This window comes from Dromiciops gliroides, chromosome 4, assembly GCF_019393635.1.
Source record: "Dromiciops gliroides isolate mDroGli1 chromosome 4, mDroGli1.pri, whole genome shotgun sequence".
Lineage (NCBI taxonomy): Eukaryota > Metazoa > Chordata > Mammalia > Microbiotheria > Microbiotheriidae > Dromiciops > Dromiciops gliroides.
In genome coordinates, this window is record NC_057864.1 from 493,037,784 (window position 1) to 493,060,713 (window position 22,930).

Below are 22,930 nucleotides of genomic sequence, written 5' to 3' on the forward strand. Positions count from 1 at the left end.
GGTTTTTCTCTTGTAACAGGATTAATGCAGAAATAGGATTAATGTTATTATGTGTGTATACATATATATGTATATGTATATGTATATATACATATAACCTATATTAGATTACCTGCTGTCTAGGGGAGGGGGGGAGGGAGGGAAGGGAGGGAGAAAAATCTGAAATTGTAAAGCTTGTATAAACGAAAGTTGAGAACTATCTTTACATGTAACGGAAAAAAATAAAATACCTTACATGTTAAAAAAAAAAAAGAAACATTTATTAAGCACCTACTATGTGCCAGGCTCTGTGCTGAGTCCTGGGGATCCAAGAAAGGGGGAAAAGGGAGATGGTTGGAGCAAACCAACAGAGGATGCTCTAGCATGGTGGGGGGGCAGGTCCCCTTCAGAAGAGGGGACTTTAGCTAGGAATGGAAGGCCTATGGTTGGACAGATGCTTACCTTCAGGGCCAGTTTCATGTCTGTCTCTCTATTCGGGCCTGATATACAGCAGGTGCTTAATGAATGCTCATTGATTAATGGATCATGAGCCTTTAGAGATACAAAAGTCAGGGCTTGACAGCCGATTGGCAGCAGCCTGAGGTAAAGGGTACGGCCCAAGCTGCCCCAGATTTCCAGCAGGCTTTCTGGGCCAGTGGCGCCCCCAGTGTAGAAAGTGAGGAGTCAGAAAGCAGAAGAGCTGGTCTGAGTGTGGAAGGGGGTCATGGCACTGGGCTGGCTAAGTGTGAGATGCACGTGGTGGGGACAGAGGAGGTGAGCGGGAATATAAACTCGGGGTGGGAGCCCACAGCTAGCCACTAAGCCGTGAGGACCTACGAAGACAAGGGATGGGTGGAGAGGCACATGAGGCGAAGCAGAGGGGAAGGAGACCCGCGGCCAACAGGAGCGCCAAAGCCAGTGACGTTAAGACGAGGCAAAAAGAGACAAGGATTCAGTTACCTATAAACACCTGATTTCAGTGAGTCTGTACACGATCTCCAGCTACCCCAGAAAAGTTCACACGTGCTCACACACACTCCAGGGCCAGGGTCAGAACCTGTAAAACAGGCTGCCCGGTGGGGCTGAAAGCCAGGTCCAGCCCAGCTCAGCCATCTGCTGGCTAAGTGACTTTGGCTAAGTCACAGGACGCTTCCCTTTAAAGGCCATCCAGTCCGACCCCCTCTTTGTACAGAGGAGGAAACAGGCCCGGGGTGAGTAAGTCAGGTGGGAAGTCACCATTTCCCTGGGCTTGGGTTTCCTTCTCTGGCTTTTCTTAGATCAAGGATCTAACAGCCCTTCCTTGACGGGCGAACCACTCTTTAAAACAATGACCTGCAAGATTTCAAACAGCGACTCAGAGATGGGGAGCCAGAAGCCCATTTCTGGTGCTTGCTGCACTAAGGTGGCCCAGGGCACTAAGGTGGCCCAGGGCACTAATGGATTTTGCAAAGATTTCCTCCTTAGCCTTCAGAAGAGCAGAAAATCCAGCTCACTTCAGAGCCCCATGGTCAGTCAATTGAGAAGACAGCAGCTGGAGGGCGCACCATGCACCCAGAGAAGGACCGGAGTTAGGAAGACCCGAGTTCTAATGTGGCCTCAGACCCCTTCTCATATCTCTGGGCCTTTGCTCCAGCATCATGAATTTGATCCCTCTCCCTTCCTCTGTCCATAAAATCCTCTCTTCAATTCTCTATATCTACCCCAAAGAAAGCCTGAAGACTTGGGTCCAAATGCTGGTCACCAGTGTGACCCGCGGGCCTCTGTCAGATGAGCAGACTGGATCTGGATCTGATACCCTCAAAGGTCACCCCGCAGGTGTGAGGGGGCAAGCCTACATCTACAGGCCTGAAAGTTCTCTTGGGAAGCAGCCAGCTTTGGGCTCTGAGCACCCCTGAATCTGGAAGCAAAGGGGGGCAAAACCAAAGAGGCTCTGAGGCCTGGCCCCTGTGCCAACTGCAGGAAAGTGACTGGGCATGGGCTCCCTGCCCTTCCCCCAAACCTCCCGGAAAGTTAGCCACAGAGCAGAGTGCAGCCCAACCCCCACTAAGGAAGGGAGCATGGGGAAGGGGAAATAGGGAGGAGAGAGGGAAGAGAAAGGGCAGGGAATAAAGAAAAGGCAGGGAGGGAGAAGGGGGGAAAAGGGGGGAAAAGGGAAGAGGGAGAGGGGAAGGGAAGAGCAGGGAGAAAGGAGGAATAGGGAGGAGGGGGGAAGGGAGGGAGGGGGGAGGAGCGAGGGAGGAAGGGGAGGGGGAGGGGGGAGGAGGGAGGGGGGAGGGGGGAGGAGGGAGGAGGGAGCAGGGAGGGAGGAAAGGGGGAGGGAGGAGGGAGGGAGGAAAGGGGGAGGGAGGAAGGGGAGGGGGAAGGGAGGGAGGGGGAAGGGAGGGAGGAGGGAGGAGGGAAGGGGGAGGGAGGGAGGGGAGGAGGAAGGAGAGAAGGGGGAAGGAGAAGAGGAGGAGGGGAGGAGCAAGGGAGGAGGGAAGAGGGAGGGAGGCCACAGACTCCCTTCCCACAATCAGATTCTGGGCTGGCAGAGGATCTGTCCAAGGTGCCCAAGCAGGGTCCCAGAGATTCACTGAGCCTCTCTGAGGCTCAGCCTGGGGCCGCTCAGCCTGGCAGCCGCCCAGGGCAGTGCCACTTCCAATTCACCTGGGAGGTCAGCAGCTCGTTACTCCCCACAAAAGTGCTCCTCCCCCCAGAACACAGGGCAGGGCCTGATGCAGAGCCCTGAGTGCCGACTGACTGACTGACTGAGGGCCTGTGAGGGTGATAGAAGGCAGGTGGGCTCAGAAGGCAAAGGGCGTGGACCCAAGCCCGGCCCAGTCACTGCTCTCTCCTAGGCCTCCATTTCTTCTTCTATAAAAGGCGGGGAGGGGAGATCTCACCTATTAGCAGATGACTAGTCCCCTGTGACCATCCCGAGGTTGCCTGGGACGGACTCCCTGGGGACACCCCCCACCCCATGCCCAGGTGAGCCAGGACCTCCTGAAGGCTTCCTAAATCTGCATTCCGGTCTAGGGTTCTAGCGGACGATTCCTCAGAAGTGAACACCCCCCCCCCCCAAAGCCCAGAAGGCCTGAGCCTCTGCCAATCAGGTCTTCATCAGCTGGAAGACCTCGCCCGCCCCAGGGCCTGCTCCTGGCATGTCAGGGACCATTGGCTCAGGGAGGCCACACACTGCTGGGCAGTGACCACTGGGCACTCCTGTGGGCAGGTCAGGCTTCAGAGGCTGAGCCCCCTGTCCAAGTGGCAATGGGAAGGGCTGCCTGTGCAAGCAAGAGGGTAAGCCTGTTTTAATGAGATGGATGGGACTGTGGGGCAGACATTGTGGCCTGACTGTGCGCTGTGTCCATGGGGCTTCATTTCAGGAGGAGAGCCCAACTGCTCCTGAGCCGCCAGGATTGATGCCTGAGCACAAGTGCCAAGTGGGGTTTCTTTTCCTCCCCCCTCCTTCTTTTCTTCCTCCATCTCTTCCCTCCCCCTTTTCTCCCTCCACCTCTTCCTCCCCCCCCTTCCTCCTCCCCTTCCTATGCCAGGCCTCTGAATTCTTTCTTTCTAAACCCTTTTAGTGCTTCTCATTTGTTCTCCATCCCTGGAGAAGAAAAGCTGTCTCCGGGAAGGGTGGTGAAGAAAGGCCGGGCGCAGTAGCTGGGGAACTTGGCTTTCAGGATGGGCTTCGATGGACTTCCTGGAAACTATAAATAGCCAGTGTGCGCGGGAAGCCCTTGGAGGGGGCTGTGCAACTAAGCCCCTGGAAGAAGGCGGACCCCAAAGAAAGAAGGGGTGGGTAGGCAGGGGCTCCTCTGACCCTGTAGAAAAGCGGAGAGCCCTGGGACCGGAGCCTTCTGGTGCCCTGCCCAAGGTCACTGTTGGCATGCCTGCTGTACCCCCATCCCCTAAGGCCAAACCTGCCCCCCCCCCCACTACAACCCCCTGGCAGGTCTCCTCCCCCTCCTGCCCGCTCTCCAGAGCACCGCCCCCCCAGAGGTACATGGCAGGGTCCCAGCTGCCCTACCTCACTACGGGAGATTCCCTACTCAAGGGCTACTCTCCTTCAATCAGTGAATCAGTCCACAAATGCCCACAGCACCCATCAGTGGCAGACACTGGGCAGCCTTTGGAAAGGACCACACAGATTGCAGCCCTGATGCAATGTTCACCTCCTCTATCTGTGAGATGGGGACGAGGATGCGGGCATCACTTGGGCTCCCAGGCCGGCTGGAAGTGCTCCGGGGCCCAGGAAGGGCAGTGACCCATGGGGGTCAGAGCACTGCACTCACTGCAGCTCGGGAAGCCCTGGCCCCTGCCACTCTCTGGGACCCGTCCTAGGGTCCCCTGGAAGGGATCTGAGAAGCCACTGCCTCTAACTCATTTTACAAAGAAGGAAACTGAGGCACAGAGAGGAGAGATCCAGGGTCTAAAGCCGGCAGGAACCCCTGAGATCCCCTTTGGGTGTAAATCGTACACTCGTATTCTAAGGGGATTGCCTGAGTCACCTCGGGAGTGGGTTCCAAAGGCCCTCTGGGTGACAAAGATGAAACAGACCCCCCCCCCCGGGGCTAACAACAAAACAACAACCCCCCCCCCGGGAGTGGGGGGGGGGCACAGTCTGAACAAACGCAGAGATGAGAAATCAAAAAGCATTGTCAGGCACCTACTATGGGCCAAGCCACTTTGGTCAGGAATGGCCACTGAGGCCAGAGAGCCAGGCAGGGCCACAGAGGGAACAGGCAGTCCCAGAGTTGGCAGAGAGCTGGCAGACCATCCCACCGGTGATCAGCACAGTGCTTAGCAATGAATAAATGCTTCCTGAGACCAGATCTGCACGTTGGTTGGATGTTCACCCCCTTTGGGATAGGGCTCTGGCTCTGACCAGTCCTGGGCCCTGGGGGATTGTTGGCCCCTCCTCCCCAAATCTCTGCAGTCATGCCCACGTGCCCAGCTACCCAATGCTCTCTATTGGGCCTGGTTTGCTATGAGCCTGGCAGCTATGATGTCATTGGAGCCTCACAAGAACAAGGGCGGAGGGGTCCCATTTTGCAGAGAAGCTAACTCCCACAGGGGAAGGGACTCGGCCAAAGTCACGCAGCCCGGGCAGCTCCAAGTCCAGCATGGTCTCCAAGGTCCCAGACCCCAGTTATCTGCCCGCCCCTTTTATCCAGAACCTTCTGCCCACCACGCTCAGGGACGACTTGCCCTGGGTCACAGGGCTGGGGCAGGGCTCACTCCCACTAGGAGGAAAGGCCTCCCCGTGGCCCAAGCTCCTGGCCCCTGGAGCCCCTGCAGTCATTAAAGTCTGCCTTGAGAGCTCCCGAGGCCAGAAGGGGTCGCCCAGGGCCACGCCTTCCAACAGGAGCATCTTCATTAAGGTCTTCTTAGCCTCAGAAGAGGGGAGACCACTCAAATCAAAGCCTGCATGACGCCCTCTGAGCCCCCCCCACCACAGCCCCGTGAAGACCGCCCTAGGGGCATCATAACAGTCCAGCTCCCATCGGTCCCGTCTTTGCCTCAGTCTCTCCAGCCGGCTGGCGGCTGAGCTGTCCCTCAGTCCAATCCTGCAGCCATCGATTCAACAACCATTTCATTTACAGGAAGCCAGGGCAGGAGGTAGCCCCTCAGCCCCTCTGCAGGCTGGCCAGTGGACCCGCTGCCGCCAGGCCGACCGGGGCTCTGTGCAATTCAGCAAGATTCCATTAAGGCCCCACAGAGAGCCTGAAGCCAAGCCACACTTGTCCTCAAAGAACTTCCATTCTTCTCATAGGAAGATTGGGGAAACTACAAGGACAGGACCCTGAGAGGAGAAATTGAGGGCCTGGTTCACAGAATAGCCAGGAGGCAGGGGGTGGGGTGGGGGCAGCGGCACAGAACTGGAAGGGGAGGCAGGGGCAGGGCAGGAAGGGCTTTGAAGACCAAACAGAGCATTTTGTGTTTGCTCGTGGTGGGGGGGGGATGGGATATGATCGGCCCTGGGCTGGAGAGGGGAGACCTCCCCCACCCCCACGCCCCAAGCAGGCCCATGACAAGAACACTGACGACGATGATGCCACAGCAGAACAATGTCCTGCGTCTAACAGAGGGGGACCCGCACCAGCTGTGCCAGGGCAGGAGAAAACTGGCAGCCCATCTGGGTGCCCAGCCCACAAGAAGGGGGGTGTGATAGGAGGAGAGAGAATGAAGGGGTCTGGGACTTGGGATAGGGAAAAATAATGAGATGACTATTCTCATTAACCCTGGGTTTCCTTTGCAAGCCCGCGCTTTCTGTCTGACGGCCTCCAGAACCAGAGTGTGGGCAGGGCTGGGCCCGGGGAGCCAGGCCCCCCCACCCCCCTAATAGAAGAGGAACATCCTCATCCCCGGGGGAGGAGAGTGTCCGGAATCACCACAAGGGGCATCCGCCTCCTAGGGAGCCCCAGGCCGGCTGGGCTCCAAGTCATGGAGGCTCCCTGACCCCAAGCAGCTCCCTTCACTCACTTCTTCTGTCTGCTCTGGGACCCTAGTAGTATGTCTCTGGGGAACCAAAATGTGGGTGTGCAACAGCGTCCCAGAGACCCAGCCATGGCCCACAGGTGTGGACGGACAGGCAAGGCCTCTCCTGATCAGCCCGTCGGTCTCATGGAGCCTGCATGCCTCAGACCCTTGCTAGCTTCCCCCTCGGGCCCCGGTTTCCCAATCTTGAAACTGAAGGAAGATCTGTGAGCTTTCCCGGGCCGAGGCCAGCTCTGACCAAGGCTTCTCCTTTCAACTGAAAGGGTTGCATCACTCGCGTTCTTCAGCCCTGTGGGTTCAAGATGACTTTGCATCTGCCTGCTCCTCCAACTCCTGGCTCCTGAGCAGGAAGCAGGTGGCCCCAGCCCCAGCCCTTCCAGGGCCCTGGCCCCTGCACCCAAAGGCTCAGCCCGTGATGGTGCAGCACGAGCCGCCCCTTTTCTCCTCCATCCCTGGGAGCGGACCATCTCTAGATCACCTTCCAGCCGGAAATCCTGGGACGCCGAGCGCTTCCTGCACCCAAAGGCTCGGCAGTCTGAGAGAGAGTGCTGCTTTTAACTGTGAACTAGAGCTTAGAGCTCCTGGAAAATCCGCCCGGGGTGAGAGGGTGAATTTGAATCCAGAATCCCCAAAGGCAGACGCAGACGCTGTGAAGCCCCCCTCTTCTCTGGCCCGAAGAACGCAGGCTGCTCCTCACCAGTGTCCCAACAGACAGCCTGCCTGGGCATGATGAATGGAGCGCCCCAACAGGGCTGGGACACTGCAGGGAAGGGCCCGAAGTGCTGCCCAGCTCTCTCAGGTCGAGCAGGAAGGAGGCTTTGGCTGCTGGGAATCTGCTCCCGTGAAATATTAATCACTAATCTTCAGGTCACTGCCCATTCGGGCTATTTTTAGAAGTGCTGGAAGCACCTGATTAAGGGTGCCTGGGGTCCTGGCACTTCTGCTCACAGAGTACTTTTGTCTTTCTCGGGCCCCTTTCTACCCCACATAACAAACCAACAAACCAGTGTCCTTGAGAATTCACAGGGAGCGGGGTGTGAAACAATCAAATGGCATGCATTTATTAAGTGCCAACTAGATACCAGGCACTGAATTGGGTGACATGCAAAAGGAGAACTGAACGCATGGTGTGTCTCTCTTTTGCTGAGATGGGGTGAAAGATCAGATCCGAAGGGAAAGATTGATGGGGGCCAGTTAATTAGGAGCCTAAAATAGAACAAGTAGGCACTTCCATGTTGTAACTGGAGAAAGGAAGCGCCACTCAGAAGGAAAACAAGCAAGAGGTAGACGCCTCCTCGCAGCAACAACAAACCAGAGGCGAGGACCCAGGACGCTGGAGGAGCTGGGGGGGGACAGGTGCTCTGGCTCCCGCCTCCTGCAGCTGCTGCCTGACCCTGCGGGACCTTGCTGTGGAACAATCTGCCGGGCCCCACTGAGAGCTTCCAGCTCCTTCACACCCTCTGGCCCCCAAACTCCATTACCGGGACTGTCTCCTGAGAGTGCTGGGGCTGGCAGCAGTGAGGAGGAGCTAGTCAGCAGTGCCCATGGGACTGGAGAGGCATTAGGAAGGGCGAATATCATAGGGAAGAAAATCCCGATCTTTTCCCCCAAGCCCTGCCTGCCTGCGGCCATGGTTAATTGTACAGGGCACCCCACGGGCTCCTCTCTCCCCCCAGATCCAGTAAGGTGCCAAGGCCTGGGCCCCTTCTCACCTCTGCTTCTGCCCCTACCCTGATGTGGGCCCTGGTCCCCTCTGACCTGGCTTATGGCAGTAACTGCTCGGGGGCTGCCCTCCTCAAGGCTCTGCCCCCTCCGGTCCATCCTCCATTCAGCCGCTAAAGCTGGGGTGCAAGCACACGGCTCCCCTCCCAATGAGCAGCCCTGGTCTCCTGCCCCGCCTCCCCTTCTAGTCTCCCTCTGTGTCGCTCCCCACCACATACTCCTCCATCCGGTGCCCCCGGCCTCCTGATCGCTCCTCCCACAAGACTTTCCTTCCCCAGACTCTGGGCATGTTCTTGGCTTATGCCCCTTGTCAGATGCTCTCCTTCCTCGCCTCCTCCTCCCAGCTTCAAGCCCAGCTAAAATCCTACCTTCTACCAGAAGGCCTTCCCTGGTCCCCCTGCATGGATCAGTCCCCAATGCCCATGGATGGGTCTCACTGGCACAGGCACCTTACACGCCATCTCTCCCGCTAGACTGTGGGCTCCCTGAGGGCAGGAATTGTCTGCTGCCTTTCTTGGTAGACCCAGCTCTTAGCACGGTGCCTGAGAAATTAACCACCATTGAGGGTCACCATCTTCTCTGCAACTTCCTGGGGGAGTACTGAGATGCAGTGACTTGGACCCAGGGCCACAGTCCTATAATAAAGGGGGGGGGGTCTTGGAAGCAGCCTCAATGTCCCACAGGGCTGCATTCATGTAGCAGAATATGAGAAGGAGGCCAAAGGGCAAAGTCAAGCACCCTGATTAGAGTCAAACAAGAGGGAAAAGGCAAGAGACCCAACAGGCCAACTTCAGGACGCTGGATGGGCTGGGCTTCGTTCCTAGGACAGAAGCAGCTGCAAACAACATGTGACTGAGCGCCAGCACAGCAAAGACTGCCCGGCAAGTGGTCACTCACAGGAGCTGGCTGCCCCGAGGGGCCAAGGCCAGCCCTGGCACGAGAGGCAGGTCTGCCTTCTCCAACCTCACCAACAAACCGTCACCCAAACGAGGACCCTCCGCAGGCAGCCTCCGCTCATCTCTTCTGGGGCAGCTGGGTTTGAGGGGAAGCTTCCCTACCATTGAGCCTACCTCGGGGTCATCTGCCCACCTCACCACCGTCTGGAGGACTTCACATGGGTAAAGTCTGCCCCTGGGATGACATTTCCCCTGGCGCAGCTGCTTGCTGCCACTGGACTGAGCCTCTCACCTCAAAAGGAAAGGAGAAGACTCCTGGGATTTTCCAAAAAGGGAAGAGGACGGGAGCTGTCAGCCCGAAAGCCACTGACCGGCCTCTGCGTCTTGGAGAGCCTTCTCCCAAGCACAGATCTGGGCAGACCCGCTTCTTACCCTTCCTGGAGGTCACAGCTGGGCAGAGCCCCTGGGTGCCCCTGGAAGTGAGAGGGTGGTCCCAGCGATCGGTCAAGACCACCTGGCAGGGGTCTCCAGCCTGTCTCTCTGCTGGCAGATCGTTAGCTGTGACTCAAACCAAGGCAGGGAAGACACTGCCCAGAGCCTGCTTTGTATATGTTAGTTTGCATGCTCTCTCCCCAGTTAGACTGCAAGTGTCTTGAGGGTGGAGCACTCTCTTGCCTCTTTGTAGCCCCAGTACTTAGCACAGTCCCCCGCCGCATTTGGAGGCACCTGTGGAAATGTCAATCGTGGGCCTTGCCTCAAAATCTTCTGGCTTCAATGAGTGGTTCCTGCCCTTCCTTTTATGCCCGGTGATTGCCCAACGTAGGGGTACAGGCTGGCATCCACTCCGCACCCCATACTCCTGGGTCGCCGAGGGTGTTGGGGGCTGCAGCTACTTGCCCAGGGTCACACAAGCCGGCAGCAGTGACGGCCAAAGCCGTCACAAAAGCGTCAGCAAGTAACACTCCAAAACGAGTGTCTACACTCACACTCACGCCTATCACACTCCTGGCTTACGCCACCCTGTCTGGAGCCCAGCCCTTCAATCCTTCAGCCAGAACATGCTCAAGCCACACCTGAGCACCCCACGTGAGAAGTCCTCACCCCCAAGGCGAGGTGCTGGAGAGGTTGGGACCTAAGGCTGAGGTAGGAGAGAGGGCCGGGGAGGGTAGTGGTCTGCTGGGTCCTGGAGAGCAGGCTGTCCTCGAGCACGGACCTTCTGGGAAATGCCCAAAGGGCCCCTCGGCTGACCAGCCACGCCGCTTTCGGGGCTAACGTCTCCCATTGCTTTTCCTTAAAGGGGCGATGAGGAGGGAGGAAGCGCAGATCAGAAACTCCTCAAAGGTGGCAGCTGTGAGAGGGCAGAGGACTTGGCCAGGAGGGCGCAGATGCCAGAACAGCACAGGCCGACACACAGGAGGCATTTAGCCAGGGCTGGAGCTGCACTGAGATACACTAAAAACTGGCCAGGCTGGGGAGGAGGGGGCAGGAATCAGCACTTGCAAAGGGGCTGCCAAAGCGCTGCTCATGGAGAGAGACAGCAGAGCCTCAGCTGGAGGATACGCCCCCAAAGTCAGGGGTGTGGTCAAAAAGATGACAAGCTCCCAGCCCAGAGCAGCAGGCAGGTAGCCCCCTCCCCAGCCAAGTCTGACCGTCCATCCGCCCATCCTTCCTTTCTTTTTGCAGGCAATCAGGGTTAAGTGACTTGCCCAGGGTCACATAGCTAGTAAGTGTTAAGTGTCTGAGGCCGGATTTGAACTCGGATCCTCCTGAATCCAGGGCCAGTGCTTTATCCACTGCACTACCTAGCTGCCCCTAGCCAAGTTCTTTCTTTACCATAACTGGGGGGCACTGGCCTCACACAAAGCTGGGAGTAAGGACCGGAGGCTCTCTCGCACACTCACACTCACAGTCGCACAATTATACACACATGAGTGTACTCTCTCACACATGCAATTGCACACTCACACAGACACACTCACACCCACTCACACCAAGCACACCACCAGGACCCCTTGGGCCTGTGTTTTCTGTTCAGATTACACAGCCAAGGTGGCAAGCGAGAGCCTTCCGTGGGGCCAAGTCGACCTTTCTCATTTTACAGAAGCAGCAGCTGCTGAGACCTGGCCAGGGAAATGCCTTGTACCCAGAGCCGGGTCTCCTTGGTCCCACTCTTTTCACCAAGGGGGATGATAGGGGAGAGGGAGGACCGAGAAAGCTCTTTTAGAACAAATCGGGGTGGGGAGGGGAGAAACCTCTGGGTCAAATGGAAAGAGCTCTGGCTTCGGGGTCCTGGGCCCCAGGCCCATGCCCAGGGCTCTGCTGCTTCCTAGAGAGGTCACTTTCTAGGGATCAGTTTCCTACTCTGTCAAATGAGGAGGGGAGCTATTTTTTGGGTCTCCAGACCTACGAGCAAGAGGCCTCCTGGTCAGGCATCCTCAGAGCATCTTTCCCCAAGCTTCTCCCAAAGACAAGAAGATAACAAAATACACAATCCCTACCCCCATCGCCAGCGCCTGTCCTGACTGCTCTGCCTTCCCTAGCCACACATGACCGAGCGCTTGCCCCAGGAACCCCAGGACACAACCACCAAACCCCCAGATGGTTGCCACCCTCGGTGGCACAGGGCAGGGGACACAGAATGGGGCTCTCACTCACCGGTACTAGGCATGTGGTTCACTCTTGGTGGGTTGAGCAGTTCGACTGGCTGGTCTCGGCCAGAAAGTCCATCTGGAGAAAAGAAGACGGCATCATTATAAGCAGGCCCAAGGGAGACACTTCTCAAAGCTGAGCAGCGACAAGAGGTTCCGTCCCAGCCCACAGACACAAGCGTCTGTCCAATTCCAAGTGGGGCTGAGGGGGTCAAACCCAAAGGAGAGATGGGCAGGCTGGGGAGCCGGCTGCTTCGGTGGCCTTGTGGGGCTCCATCCCACCTGTGATTGCTTACCCTGGGGCAGAGACCTCCCAGTGTGCAGAGTCCTTCCACCACCTGCCCAGGCCCCACAGCCACTAATGCCAGAGGCGACCAGCTCTCTGCGGCCTGACCTGGCTGTGACCAAAACAAAAGAAAGAACAGCGGCCTTGGTGCACGAGGACCAGGTCTGACTCTGAGCTCTGCCTCCCTGGGCCTCAGTTTCCTTGTCTGTAAAACGAAGGGACTGAACTAGAGGCCCACCAGGTCCCTTCTGGCTCTAGCTCTCGTGCCCCGTGGCTCCGTCACCCATTTCACACTTCCAATGACAAGACCGTGGTGCTACTTAGAAAACCAGACAAAGAAGGAAACGGGGTTGGGGTGTGCAAGCGGGGAATGAGGACGACCCACAGGGAGGCTCGGGGGATACCAAAGCACCCACGAGAAATGCAGACAACCTCCTGACCTCCTACAGACTTATCCCTCTCCCCCATTGCACAGGCAGCCACGTCTAGAGAGATTCCCTGAAGTCTGCAGGCGGACGGGGGTGACCGACCATTCTGGGGGGCTTTGTTGGGTAGATCGGCTCTGGATTAGGGTGGATTCCCCGTTCAGGTTGGGACTGGACTAGCGCCTCTGAGAAGCCTGAGACTGGCTAAGCGGGTGACCTCTTCCCAGAGAGCACCTCTGACCATGCCGGGCCAGTGGACGCCTAGCCGCAGCTTCAGGACCACTTCTTAGAAATCAATGTTCTGACCACAGGGGGCAGGTGAAGTCTGATGCCCCTGCAGGGCCTCAGTGGGCCCTCTCTGGTGACCAGGGCCAAAGGGGTGGGGGAGAAGCTGACAACAGCTCCAACCCCAAAAGGTCCCGGCCCCCTCCAGGGCAGCATCCCAGCAGCCCCTGGAAAACTGCCCAGCGGAATGTGAAGCCAACTGCTCCATGGCATCGCGCTGAACGTGGAAGAGAATCCATCCCCCGTGGGGTGGTTCCCTGTTGTGGAGACCCCTGCACAGACCTGCTCAGGGGCCCAGTGGATAAAGCCTGGGCCTAGAGTCACAAGGAGCCGAGTTCAAATCCTGTCTCAGGCCCATATTGACTGTGCGACCCTGGGTATCACCTCACCTTTCTTGAGACTTAGCTTCTTCGTCTGCAGGATGAGGGGTGTTAATATTGGCAATTCTGCCTCAGAGGCTACCATGGTGTGTTCTCAGACAGCCCTCTCTGCCGGGGAGCTCCCAGAGAGCACAGACCCCCCGCTTTTCTGGCGCTTGTGAGTAGGACAGCTGCGAGTCGCCTAAAAGGGGTCTTTTCTTAGGACCCAGCCCTGCAGTGATGATCTAGAAAGCGGCCACCTTTATTTGCCCCTTTGCAAAGAGCTGTCTGTCTCCCATCCCCGCAGCGTGTTCCTCTTTCCCTCCCGCTTCCCTCTCTGCGTACAAGCACTCAGGGACTTTCCTGGGAGGAACTGAACGGGGCACCCTCTGGTTGATTATTGGGTCTTCCCTGCTCATCTGTAAAAAACGTGGGAAGCAAGCCTGTCTGTCTGCGGCCACCGAGGCTGGGGCACGTAGGCCTAGTGTCAGCCTTGGGTTCCCAGCCAGAGCACCGTGCCATCCTTAATGGGGCCCTGAGTCATTCATTCATTCTAGGGGGAAAGGGAGGGAAGAGCCTCATGGCAGGCCAGGCGGAGTGTTGTTTCTTGTGCTCGTGTGGCCTGTCCTGGGAGAGCCAGCACCCAACCTCAGGAGGAAGCAAAATAAGGCAAGAGCCAGAGAGAGGGGGGGGATGCCTGTGGAGTCACTGCTTCCCCAGAGCATCTTCCTCTGAGTGGAATTCACCATTGGCACCATCTATTAGGAGCCAAGCTCAGTGTTAGGGTCTAAGGAGAAGCAGACCGGTCCTGGGAGAGGCCTGAGGAGCATCAGAAAATGTGGCCGAGTAAGGAAACCCAAAGGATCAGGACTGAAGACCAGACCACGGCTTCCCTGATAGAAGGAACTTCTCCAATAATTCAGATCAGCAATTCGAAGTGTGAAAAAGCAGAGGGATAAATGGACTTCTCTTCAATAGAGTCAGGCGGAACCTATCTAAAGGAAGCAACTAGGTGGCGCTGTGGTGGACAGACCGTTGTGCCTAGAGTCAGGAAGACCCGAGTTCAAATTTGACCTCAGATACTTAACAGCTGTGTGACCCTGTTGGCCTCAATCCACTGAAGAAGGCAATGACAAACCACATTCCAGGATCTTTGCCAAGAAAACCCCACAGACATCATTACGGTGCTATTGGTCCTCAGGGCCACAATGAGCTGGACGTGTCAGAAACCTAAAACGCAGAGCCAACGGGCTGTGTGACAGTGACACAGTGACCAGGGACAGAGGAAGGAGGTCCTGGGGGATAAAGCCCATGGTGCCGATGAGACAAGAAGACCCAGAGGCAAAGGGAATGAAAACTGTCACCCGAAGCAGATCATCTGAGCTCCACGGGAAACAGAAACGGCAACTGCGGCAAAGGACGAGGACATCAAGAGAATCCACCCCAGTCCTCAGCGTCTCAGGCGCTTCACCAGGGTGGCAACAACGCAACAACCCAGAGAGAGCGGTCTCATGCACGACAGCCACGGAGCACCTAATGTGCTGGGGCATCTACGCTGGTCTGCTGGCAGATAAAGAGGCACTGGGCACCCGCTGCCTGCCAGGCCCCAGAAGCAGAGCAGACACGGGAATGGCTTGACTCTGGGCACGTTGTGTTGCATGCCACTGGTCTGTGACAACAGGGAAAGTGGCAGGGAAGGGACCAGAGGGAGGAGAGGGAGGCGCACACCAACTAGCTGCAAAGCCGGGCCTGCCCTTTGGCCCCCGCAAGGTCTGTGCCCCAAGCAGGCCAAAGGAAGGGGAAAAGACCCACGCATACAAAAACATGGACGGCGGCTCCATTTGGCAACGCAGGGGACGCCCATTCACCAGGCAACGGCTGACCAAGCCTAGGATGGCGATGAAACCCTAGTGTGCTGTAGGAAGTGACAAGCAGGACGCTCCCAGAAATACCTGGGAGGACTTAGATGAACAAGGTAGAACCAGGAGAATGTGGTGCACAAGGACAGTGACACCACGCAATCATCAGCAACAATACAATGATCCAAGACGCTTCCCAAGGATTTATGATGAGAAATGCTATCTGACTCCAGAGAGAGAACTGAGGTGGTCTGCGTGAGGAGCAAAACAGGCTTGCCTTTTTTTTACATTTTAAATTCAGGGTTTTTGTGTCTTTTCCTTTTGCAACACGACTAATATGGAAATATGTATAATCGATAGAAAACTGCTTACTTGCTCAAGGAGATAGAGGGGCGGGAAGGAGGGAGAGAATTTGGAACACAGAATTTTTCCAGGGAATGTTCAAATTTTTAAAAATAAATACAAAGTAATTGGGGTGGATGGAATAGTAGATGGGAGAAATCAGGAAAGGCCTCATGTAAGGAGCAGTGTTAGAAGCCTGGCTAAAGGCACAGAGGCAGAAGGCCAAATCAGGAAGAGAGTTCTAATAATAATGTTGATGATTTCATTCTATCAGATTCAAGTATCCCTTACCAACAAGGCCTCTGAGACCCCACCGACTTTTATTCCCCCTGACAGCACATCTATGTGTCTTTGGGGGAAGAGCCCAAAGCTTCTTGGGACCAGGCCAAGCCCTGGGACCCATCTAATAAAGGTCAGCAGAGATGCATGTTAAACACGTGTCACAACTAAACTGAGAAGGAAAAAGAACAGAAGAAATAAGCTGATTCAAGATCGGAGAAGGGGAATTAAGAGGAAGTCAAACCTGTCAAAGAATCTCCTCCTCTCATTTCTCTTTTGGGCTCAGAGTGACAAGATCAGTCCAGGGTGACAAGGATGGACAGAGAAGCTAATGTCAAAACAAATCAATGATGATTAGGGCCAAGGATAATCTGGTCCAATCACCTCATTTTGCAAATCAGGAGACCTTGGCCCTCCAGGGCCACCCCACCCAGAAAGATGAGTGAGACAACCACTTTTGGGGAGGTGAAAGGGGAATGAGGCCCAGGATTCACAGGGAGGTCCTCTGACAGAATTCTCACTTCCTTCCTCTGTGTCATGACCCCCCTCTTGTCCCTAGAGATGGGAATGCCACCCGATCAGAGCAGGCTGGGATGCCCCAGGATGACATCCGTGCTCTGACTGCAAAAGCCATTCAATGGTCCCATGATGATCCCTAAAGTGACGCAGCCGGCTTGGCTGCGTCAGCCTGTCCCTGAGCCCCGATTTCTCCAAGGAGATTGAGTTATCGAGCCAGGCTCTGCCCTGGGACTGGAGGAGTCCAGGCAGCAGCCTTGAAGGGGTCCTTTCTCCAAATGAAAGGCATGCGATCGATCCGGACTGACTGCGCACCGGCTGTGGAAGGTCTCGGCATAGCCCTGTGACAAGCCTGAAGCTCGGGCCTGGAGTCGCTTTACCTGGACTCACCATGACTCACACCCTGCAGGCCCTGGGCCTGCAGAACTTTTGAGGCAGTGCCCAACTTCCTGTCCAGCCCAGCTTCCCCCTCATGGCTCCAGCAAGTTCTGCCTCCGTGATTGAGGCTAGATAGATGGCTCAGTCTGAGCCCCTCTGGCCGGGAGGCTGTTGGACCTTTGGCAGAGTGGAATCCAGCCTGTGGTCAGCCGGGCCAGGCAAGCTCAGAAGTGACAGCCACTTCCTCTGACTCGGGAAGGACAGCAAAGGGTTGGCTTAGCAACAACTTGGGGCGGGGGCAGGGACCAACCCGGGGACTCCCTGTGCATCTGTGAGGAAGCAGGACAAGAGCAGGCGCGCCCCTCTTTGTAACGCCTAAAAGTGCAAATTCCTCCGTTTAGTTACAGAGGATTCTCTCTCTAGGTATTTGAATGAAAGTGCCAGGAAGGTGCTAAATGTGGGAAAATGTGCCGCCCGAGGATGACCACAAGCTTATGGCAGACACTGACTGGCACTAGGCATGTGCCCCTCAGATAGAGGTCTGGAGCAATCCAGGCACCCCATGAGACTCATGGGGAGAAGGGGCGGTACATATCGAGCTAGGTCAGGGGCCGGCCCGTCCTCTCCTGCCAAGGCCCTTGTCTGCACTGACCGTGGACAGGAGGAGGCCTGCTCAGGCGTGTCTGGGCACCACGGAGGGTGGCCCTTGGGTCAGGGAAAGCAGAGCCCCCATCCTCCCCTTCCCCACAAGCAGCACTGGGACCTCTCTGACCTGTGGCAGTCTACAGCCTCCGGGGGCCGCTTTCCTCAGCCACTACCTCTAAATCTTCGCCCCAAAGATCCCGGGGACCTGGGCTCTGGCAATCAGCTCTATTGGTCTGAGTAAGAAGCGCCCGTCTCACCGAGCTACAACCAAAAGCTCCCAAGGGAAGTCAGCGGCTGACTGACCCCCGGGAGCCCGAGCAGGAATGGTCCCTGGTCTGGGTCCTTCACAGCCCGGAGGGTGTGGCTTTGTGCAGAAGAGGTGAAAGGACCCCAGACTCTGGGCCTCCTGGGTCAACTTACTCTCGGCGGCCAGGCTAGTCTGGGTGTCATTTTCCAGGTGTCAGATAGCAGGCATGGATCCCACTGGGCCCAGGGCCAAAAGCCAATGGCTCTTCAGTAAGTGAATCATTCCTATTTAAAATATCAGGCCACACCACCCATCTATTAATGACGGGGAAGAGGGACAGGAGCTGCCACTCACCAGCATCCGGGCCCATGTTGCCCACAAATCGCCACCTCTGCCGAGCTGCCAGAGACAGGTCTCACTGCAGATGGATACCGCTGGCACTGCCACTTCCCTGGCCCTCCTTGGGTCCCACCTCACTTTCATTTTCATTAAAATCAGTTCCCACCCCCCCCCCAACTCAGCCACTCCCCGGAGTCAGAGGGTGAGGGCAGGCTCTCTGCCTTTCAGAAATGCAGAAAGGAAGCAGGAGAGGTGGTGTAGGGCAATGGCTAGAGAGCTTCAGACATGATGTGACCTTGGGTAAGTCACCACTTCCTGCACCTCTCAGAAAGGGGGCAGGACTTAGGGACCTCCAGTGGGCTTCCTGCCCCCAGCAGCCAGGGTGGCCTCTCTCCTCAAAATGGCCTTGTGTGTCTTTTCTGCCTACCCGTACGTGTGTTTGCGTGCATGCGTGCACGTGTGCGTGTGTGTGCACATGTGCATGTGTGTGTGTGCACGTGGGGGGGTCCCTGAAAGCATGTATGTTCACAGAAGCTATTCATGATGGTTCCCTTTTTTGTCTTCACAGCAGCCATGGTCTGATATCTGATACACACAAAGAAGGAGCTGATTGATGGGATAAGGGAAAGCCCCCCCCCTGCAGTTAGGAAGACAGCACTCAAGTCCCTTCATGATACCTCCGGGCAAGTCACCCTGGGCCAGTCATTTCTCTGTGTGCCCCAGGCAACTCTCCGGGACCATCTGCGTTAGCACCTCAGTGAAGGCGTTGCACCAGTGGGAATGATATTAAAATGGAATCCGTCTGAAGTAATAAAAGAAAATAAAGAAGAACATGAAAAAATACTTTTTTCATTTTGTTCCTTGGCCTTTAGGAAGGACAAACTGGACAGGAGACAACGGCAGGTGTGATGGGGAAATGGACGCAGGACATACCTGTCAGCTTTTCTCGGCTTTCTTCATTAACTCCCAGCTTAGCAGAGCTCTTCCTCCCTGCCCAGGCCTCCTCAGTGGGCAGCTCACCACTGCACCCAAAGTGCTCCCCTCCAGGCTGTCTGCCATCTGTGTTGTGGGTCCTCCCCTAAGATCTCCACCTTCCGCCCAAGCTCTGTAGGCCTCCAGTCCTGCATCCCCAGCTGCCAACATCTCAAGCTCCACCAAACGCCGAGGGATTCGCTGCGGTGCCCTCAAGCTCATCTGTCAAAGGTGCCAACATCCTTCCAAGTCACGCAGGTCTGCGGCCTTGGAGCGGCGTCACCTTGGAGCTGCCCTCAGCCTTCCGTCTCCATCCCAAGCACTTGGTGCGGCTCGCTGGCTGCCTCTTCAAGATCGCCCATGCCCGCTCGTCTTCCCAAGGTCTGGAGGACCTCAGTCCCTCCTTCCTGAGCCACACCCTACCGTGATTTTCTTCTTGCCTTTCCCCTCTCCAGTCAATCTTCCTCCGCCCAAGAATGCTCAATAGCCCCATCAAATGCAAACATTCCTGTGTGAAGCTGAAGGGCCACCAGTATCTGGCTTTCATTCTCCTGCTTTTCCCTCTCCCCCTCTTCACACATCCCGGGGTCTGGCCAGAACTGCCTTTGTTCGGGTTAACCCCACGCATGGGCCACGCTCCTGAGCCCCTGAAGGGCTCAGCTACGGCAGAGGATCTGGCTGGTTCTGTCTGGTCCCGGAGGGCAGAACTTGGAGACCAAGAGCTTCTTTCCAATGAGAGCCAAATGTAAGTAGAATGGGCAGCCCTTGGAAGTAACAGAGCCTGGTGACAGCCCCTCGGGAGCCACTCCAGTCCGGGGGCACCGAGCACCCTCTGAGCTTCTGGCCGAGGGAGTTCAGAGCCTGGGCCCTGGAGCACCCCAGACTGGAAAGGGGCTGGGCAGCGGGGTATGAGCAGGGAAAACAAACCATCTGTGACACGCAGCACTGACACCTGCCAACAGGTGGGCCACCAACAATCCTGTTCTATTGCTCAGACACTTTACACCAGAGTGAGTTAAAAGGAAATTACTACTGAGAAGGGTAGTTATCATAAACATATCATTTATCTGCCTCCTGGCTGGAAGTTTACAAGATTGGGGGTGCAGAGGATGGGAGAGATGGAGAACACTGACAAGGGAGAAGGTGATTAAGAAGGGCACCAATATGTCATTTCCCCTCAAACCTATGAAACACAAGGTCCATGCATGCTTCCTCTCTACTTCATCTGCACTCAAGCATCTCTTTTTGGAAGCCTCCCCAGACTGGACAGTGGCATCCCATGGACTCTAATGGCACTTTAATTAGCCCGGGGAGCTGGAAAATGAGCCCACATCCAAAGGCAAAGAAGCCAACAAAAACAAGAGCATCCTTCGCCTGATTCCCACCATGGGATCTCCAAGCCCTGGCATCGGAGAACACCAACTATGTGTCCTCTTGCAGGGGCTGCAGAATGCTTCCACTGCCTGGACCGGAAGACTCAGCCCTTAATTAACTCTTCCTGCCAAGTCATGTTTGGGAGCAAAGAGAAGGGCCAGAGTTAATAACGCGGGAAACTGATAACGGTCTATTTTGTCAACAGAATCCTGTTGGGCAAAGCCAGCTTGGCAAACATTGGCTAAGCACACGTGGGGGTCCCTACCGTGGGGGTCCCTACCGCGGGGGTCCCTACCGCAGGGAGCCCCATGGGATGGAACTATGCACTTTGCCGACAATGTGACAGGGCTGGAAGGCACGGGAGGGGAGTCATGCAGAGAGAACGGGGATCCGCCTTGTTTGGCCTGGAGCAAGGGGTGCCCATCACAGAGAGGCAGGAGGAGGAGCAATGGCCTTGTCTGAGCATGGGCTCCAACTCCTGGATGCTCCCTAGCCACCATGACTTCTTTCCTCCCTCCTCACCCCACCATGCCCCACATGGAAAGGAACTGCCTCGAGAGCAGTGACCCTCTTATTTACTCCCCAGGGTCTGTACCTCGCGCTGTTGGGACAGAACCTGGCACACAGTCAGCATGTACTAAATGCTCGATCCAGCGATCCATCCTCCACTACAACGTCAGCCATGGCAGGTCAGGGGTCGACTCTTGTTTCTTTGTACCCCAGGACTGAGCAGGATCCTGAGGAATGGATGCGATGCCAAGTAGTTTTAGTGCCCAAAGGGACAGAGCAGACACTGTTGTAGAGCGCACGATCCGATTAGCTACTAATGACACCAGCGGGGAGCAGGCTCCATCAGTCTTCAGCACCAGCCGCTTCCCTCCGGCCACAGGAGTGGCCCCCCGGTCCAAATCCTCTCTCCCAATGCTGGGAGGACACGGCCACCCCAAAGCACTGAAAGCCGAAACACAAGTCCATGGGCAGGGCAAGCTCTGTAAGAGCCTTGGCCAAGAGTCACTGGAAACGGCCACTTTCGAAACACCCAGAATTCCTCTGCGGAGGTCACAGAATAAAGCAGCCCTCCGTGTCTGCAGCGCCCTGCAGCAGCGCAAGGGAGGGAAGATGGCCAACGTGGCACCTGAGGGACAGAAGGCCCCCTTGGCTGATCTCCAGAAACGCTCCTCACAAAGAACGCCCCCCCCCCAACCAGACTCCGTCTCACCCATTTCACCAAAACCTTGCCCACATGCAAGCACACATGCCCCACCCATACACAACCCCAATATTCACACATACATGTGCATGCCCTACCCATATGCACACATGTCCCCCACATATGAACACGCATGTGCACACACGTATAGGCACATACCCACCCATGCACACATACCCCCACATGTGAAGACACATGTGAAACACATGCCCCACATATGAAGGCACCTGAACACATGCATGTGTGCACACACGTGCACACACATGCCACTATCCCTCTGTTACCAGAGAAATCCTCTTCTTTCCTAGAATCAGGGAAAGGCCGAATGCCCCAGGATCAATGTCCTCAGCAGTCAGGTGCTTACTGCCCCCCCCCCCCACACTAGGTACTTGATAAACCAGCCTTCAAGAGAACTGATCACATTTCATCACTTTCTTCTGCCAAGAAGCCACCAACCTTTCCAACCCACACAACTGAAGTGTTCTCTTTGAGTCCCGCCCGGGCACCCGCACGAAACAGAGCCCCCCAAATCCCGAGCGTAGGCAGCAGCCATCCCTTCCCTTCCCCCTCCCAGATGTTCTTCCACAGCCTAAGGGTGAGAACCAGTGAAGAACCACTGAACAAGGGCTTCCTATGGACCAAGCACGGTGCCAGGTGGGCACAAGGCCCATTTGTGACGCCCACGTGCTGGGAGATACTGGACAAGTCCTATCCCTGATGGGACCAGCGGCAACTCTCTCCCAGAAGCGATCCGGGGGAAAAGTAGAGCAATGTCCAAACAAAGAGCAGATCTCTTGGATCCTACAACCTCGGGGCCTCCAAAGGTCAGTGGAAAGCCATGTTCAGGATGACACTTGGTCAGCCTAGTGTGTGGGTCCTTTAAGAAACCAGCACCCAGGGGGCAGCTAGATGGCGCAGTGGATAGAGCACCAGCCCTGGAGTCAGGAGGACCTGAGTTCAAATCCGGCCTCAGACACTTAAGACTTACTAGCTGTGTGACCCTGGGCAAGTCACTTAACCCCAATTGCCTCACCAAAAAAAAAAAAAAAAGAAAGAAAGAAACCAGCACCCCAGGAGCTGAACCAGCTCGAAACAAGGGCCAGGACTGGCTCCTTCTGCATTTCAAGGCCTGACCTAGAGGAGTTAGCAGACACTTGTCGAGCTGCAAGGGCCCTTACATGACAGCGGACGCTTCCCTCTCATCACCTGAAGATTGGCAAGGTGCTCTACCCACGTCAGCTCACTTTATCCTGTGGAGGAGGTGCTAGTATATGATCATCCCCATCTGACAGCTGAGTAAACTGAGGCATGCAACTATGGTCCCGTGTCTCACTACCCTCCACACAGTGGCTCACCCAGCTTTAACACGTCCCCAAATAAGCTCATTTTCAGAAAACCCTCCAAACTGGCCACTGGGAATCTGAGCTACGTTCTGCAAACATCTCCCAAAGCAGACCCACACGACAGAAATCAGCCAAAGCATCGGGGGAAGGAGGACAACAAGGATGGGAAAGAAAGGGGGGGGATGGGGTGGCTGAGAAGCCGCAGCTGATCTGGAGGTGACCAGAGAGGGAGAGCCGCCGGCCCTGGTCAGTGGGCAGACCCACAAAAGCATCCTATCTTTAGGAGGGAAAACCAAGGCTCTGACATGAGCGGCACTAGGCTGATTGCTGCCCATGGCTTCTA

At 56.2% G+C, this 22,930-nt stretch overlaps 1 protein-coding gene across 1 annotated transcript in view; it reads right to left on the bottom strand.

The window, feature by feature from the left end:
* Positions 1–22,930, bottom strand: part of HDAC4 (histone deacetylase 4) — a 236,364-nt gene that overhangs the window by 105,005 nt on the left and 108,429 nt on the right. The window contains exon 3 of the mRNA XM_044001859.1: positions 11,736–11,807. Within this exon, the coding sequence (XP_043857794.1) occupies positions 11,736–11,807 (72 nt within the window). The remainder of the gene's footprint in view (positions 1–11,735; positions 11,808–22,930) is intronic.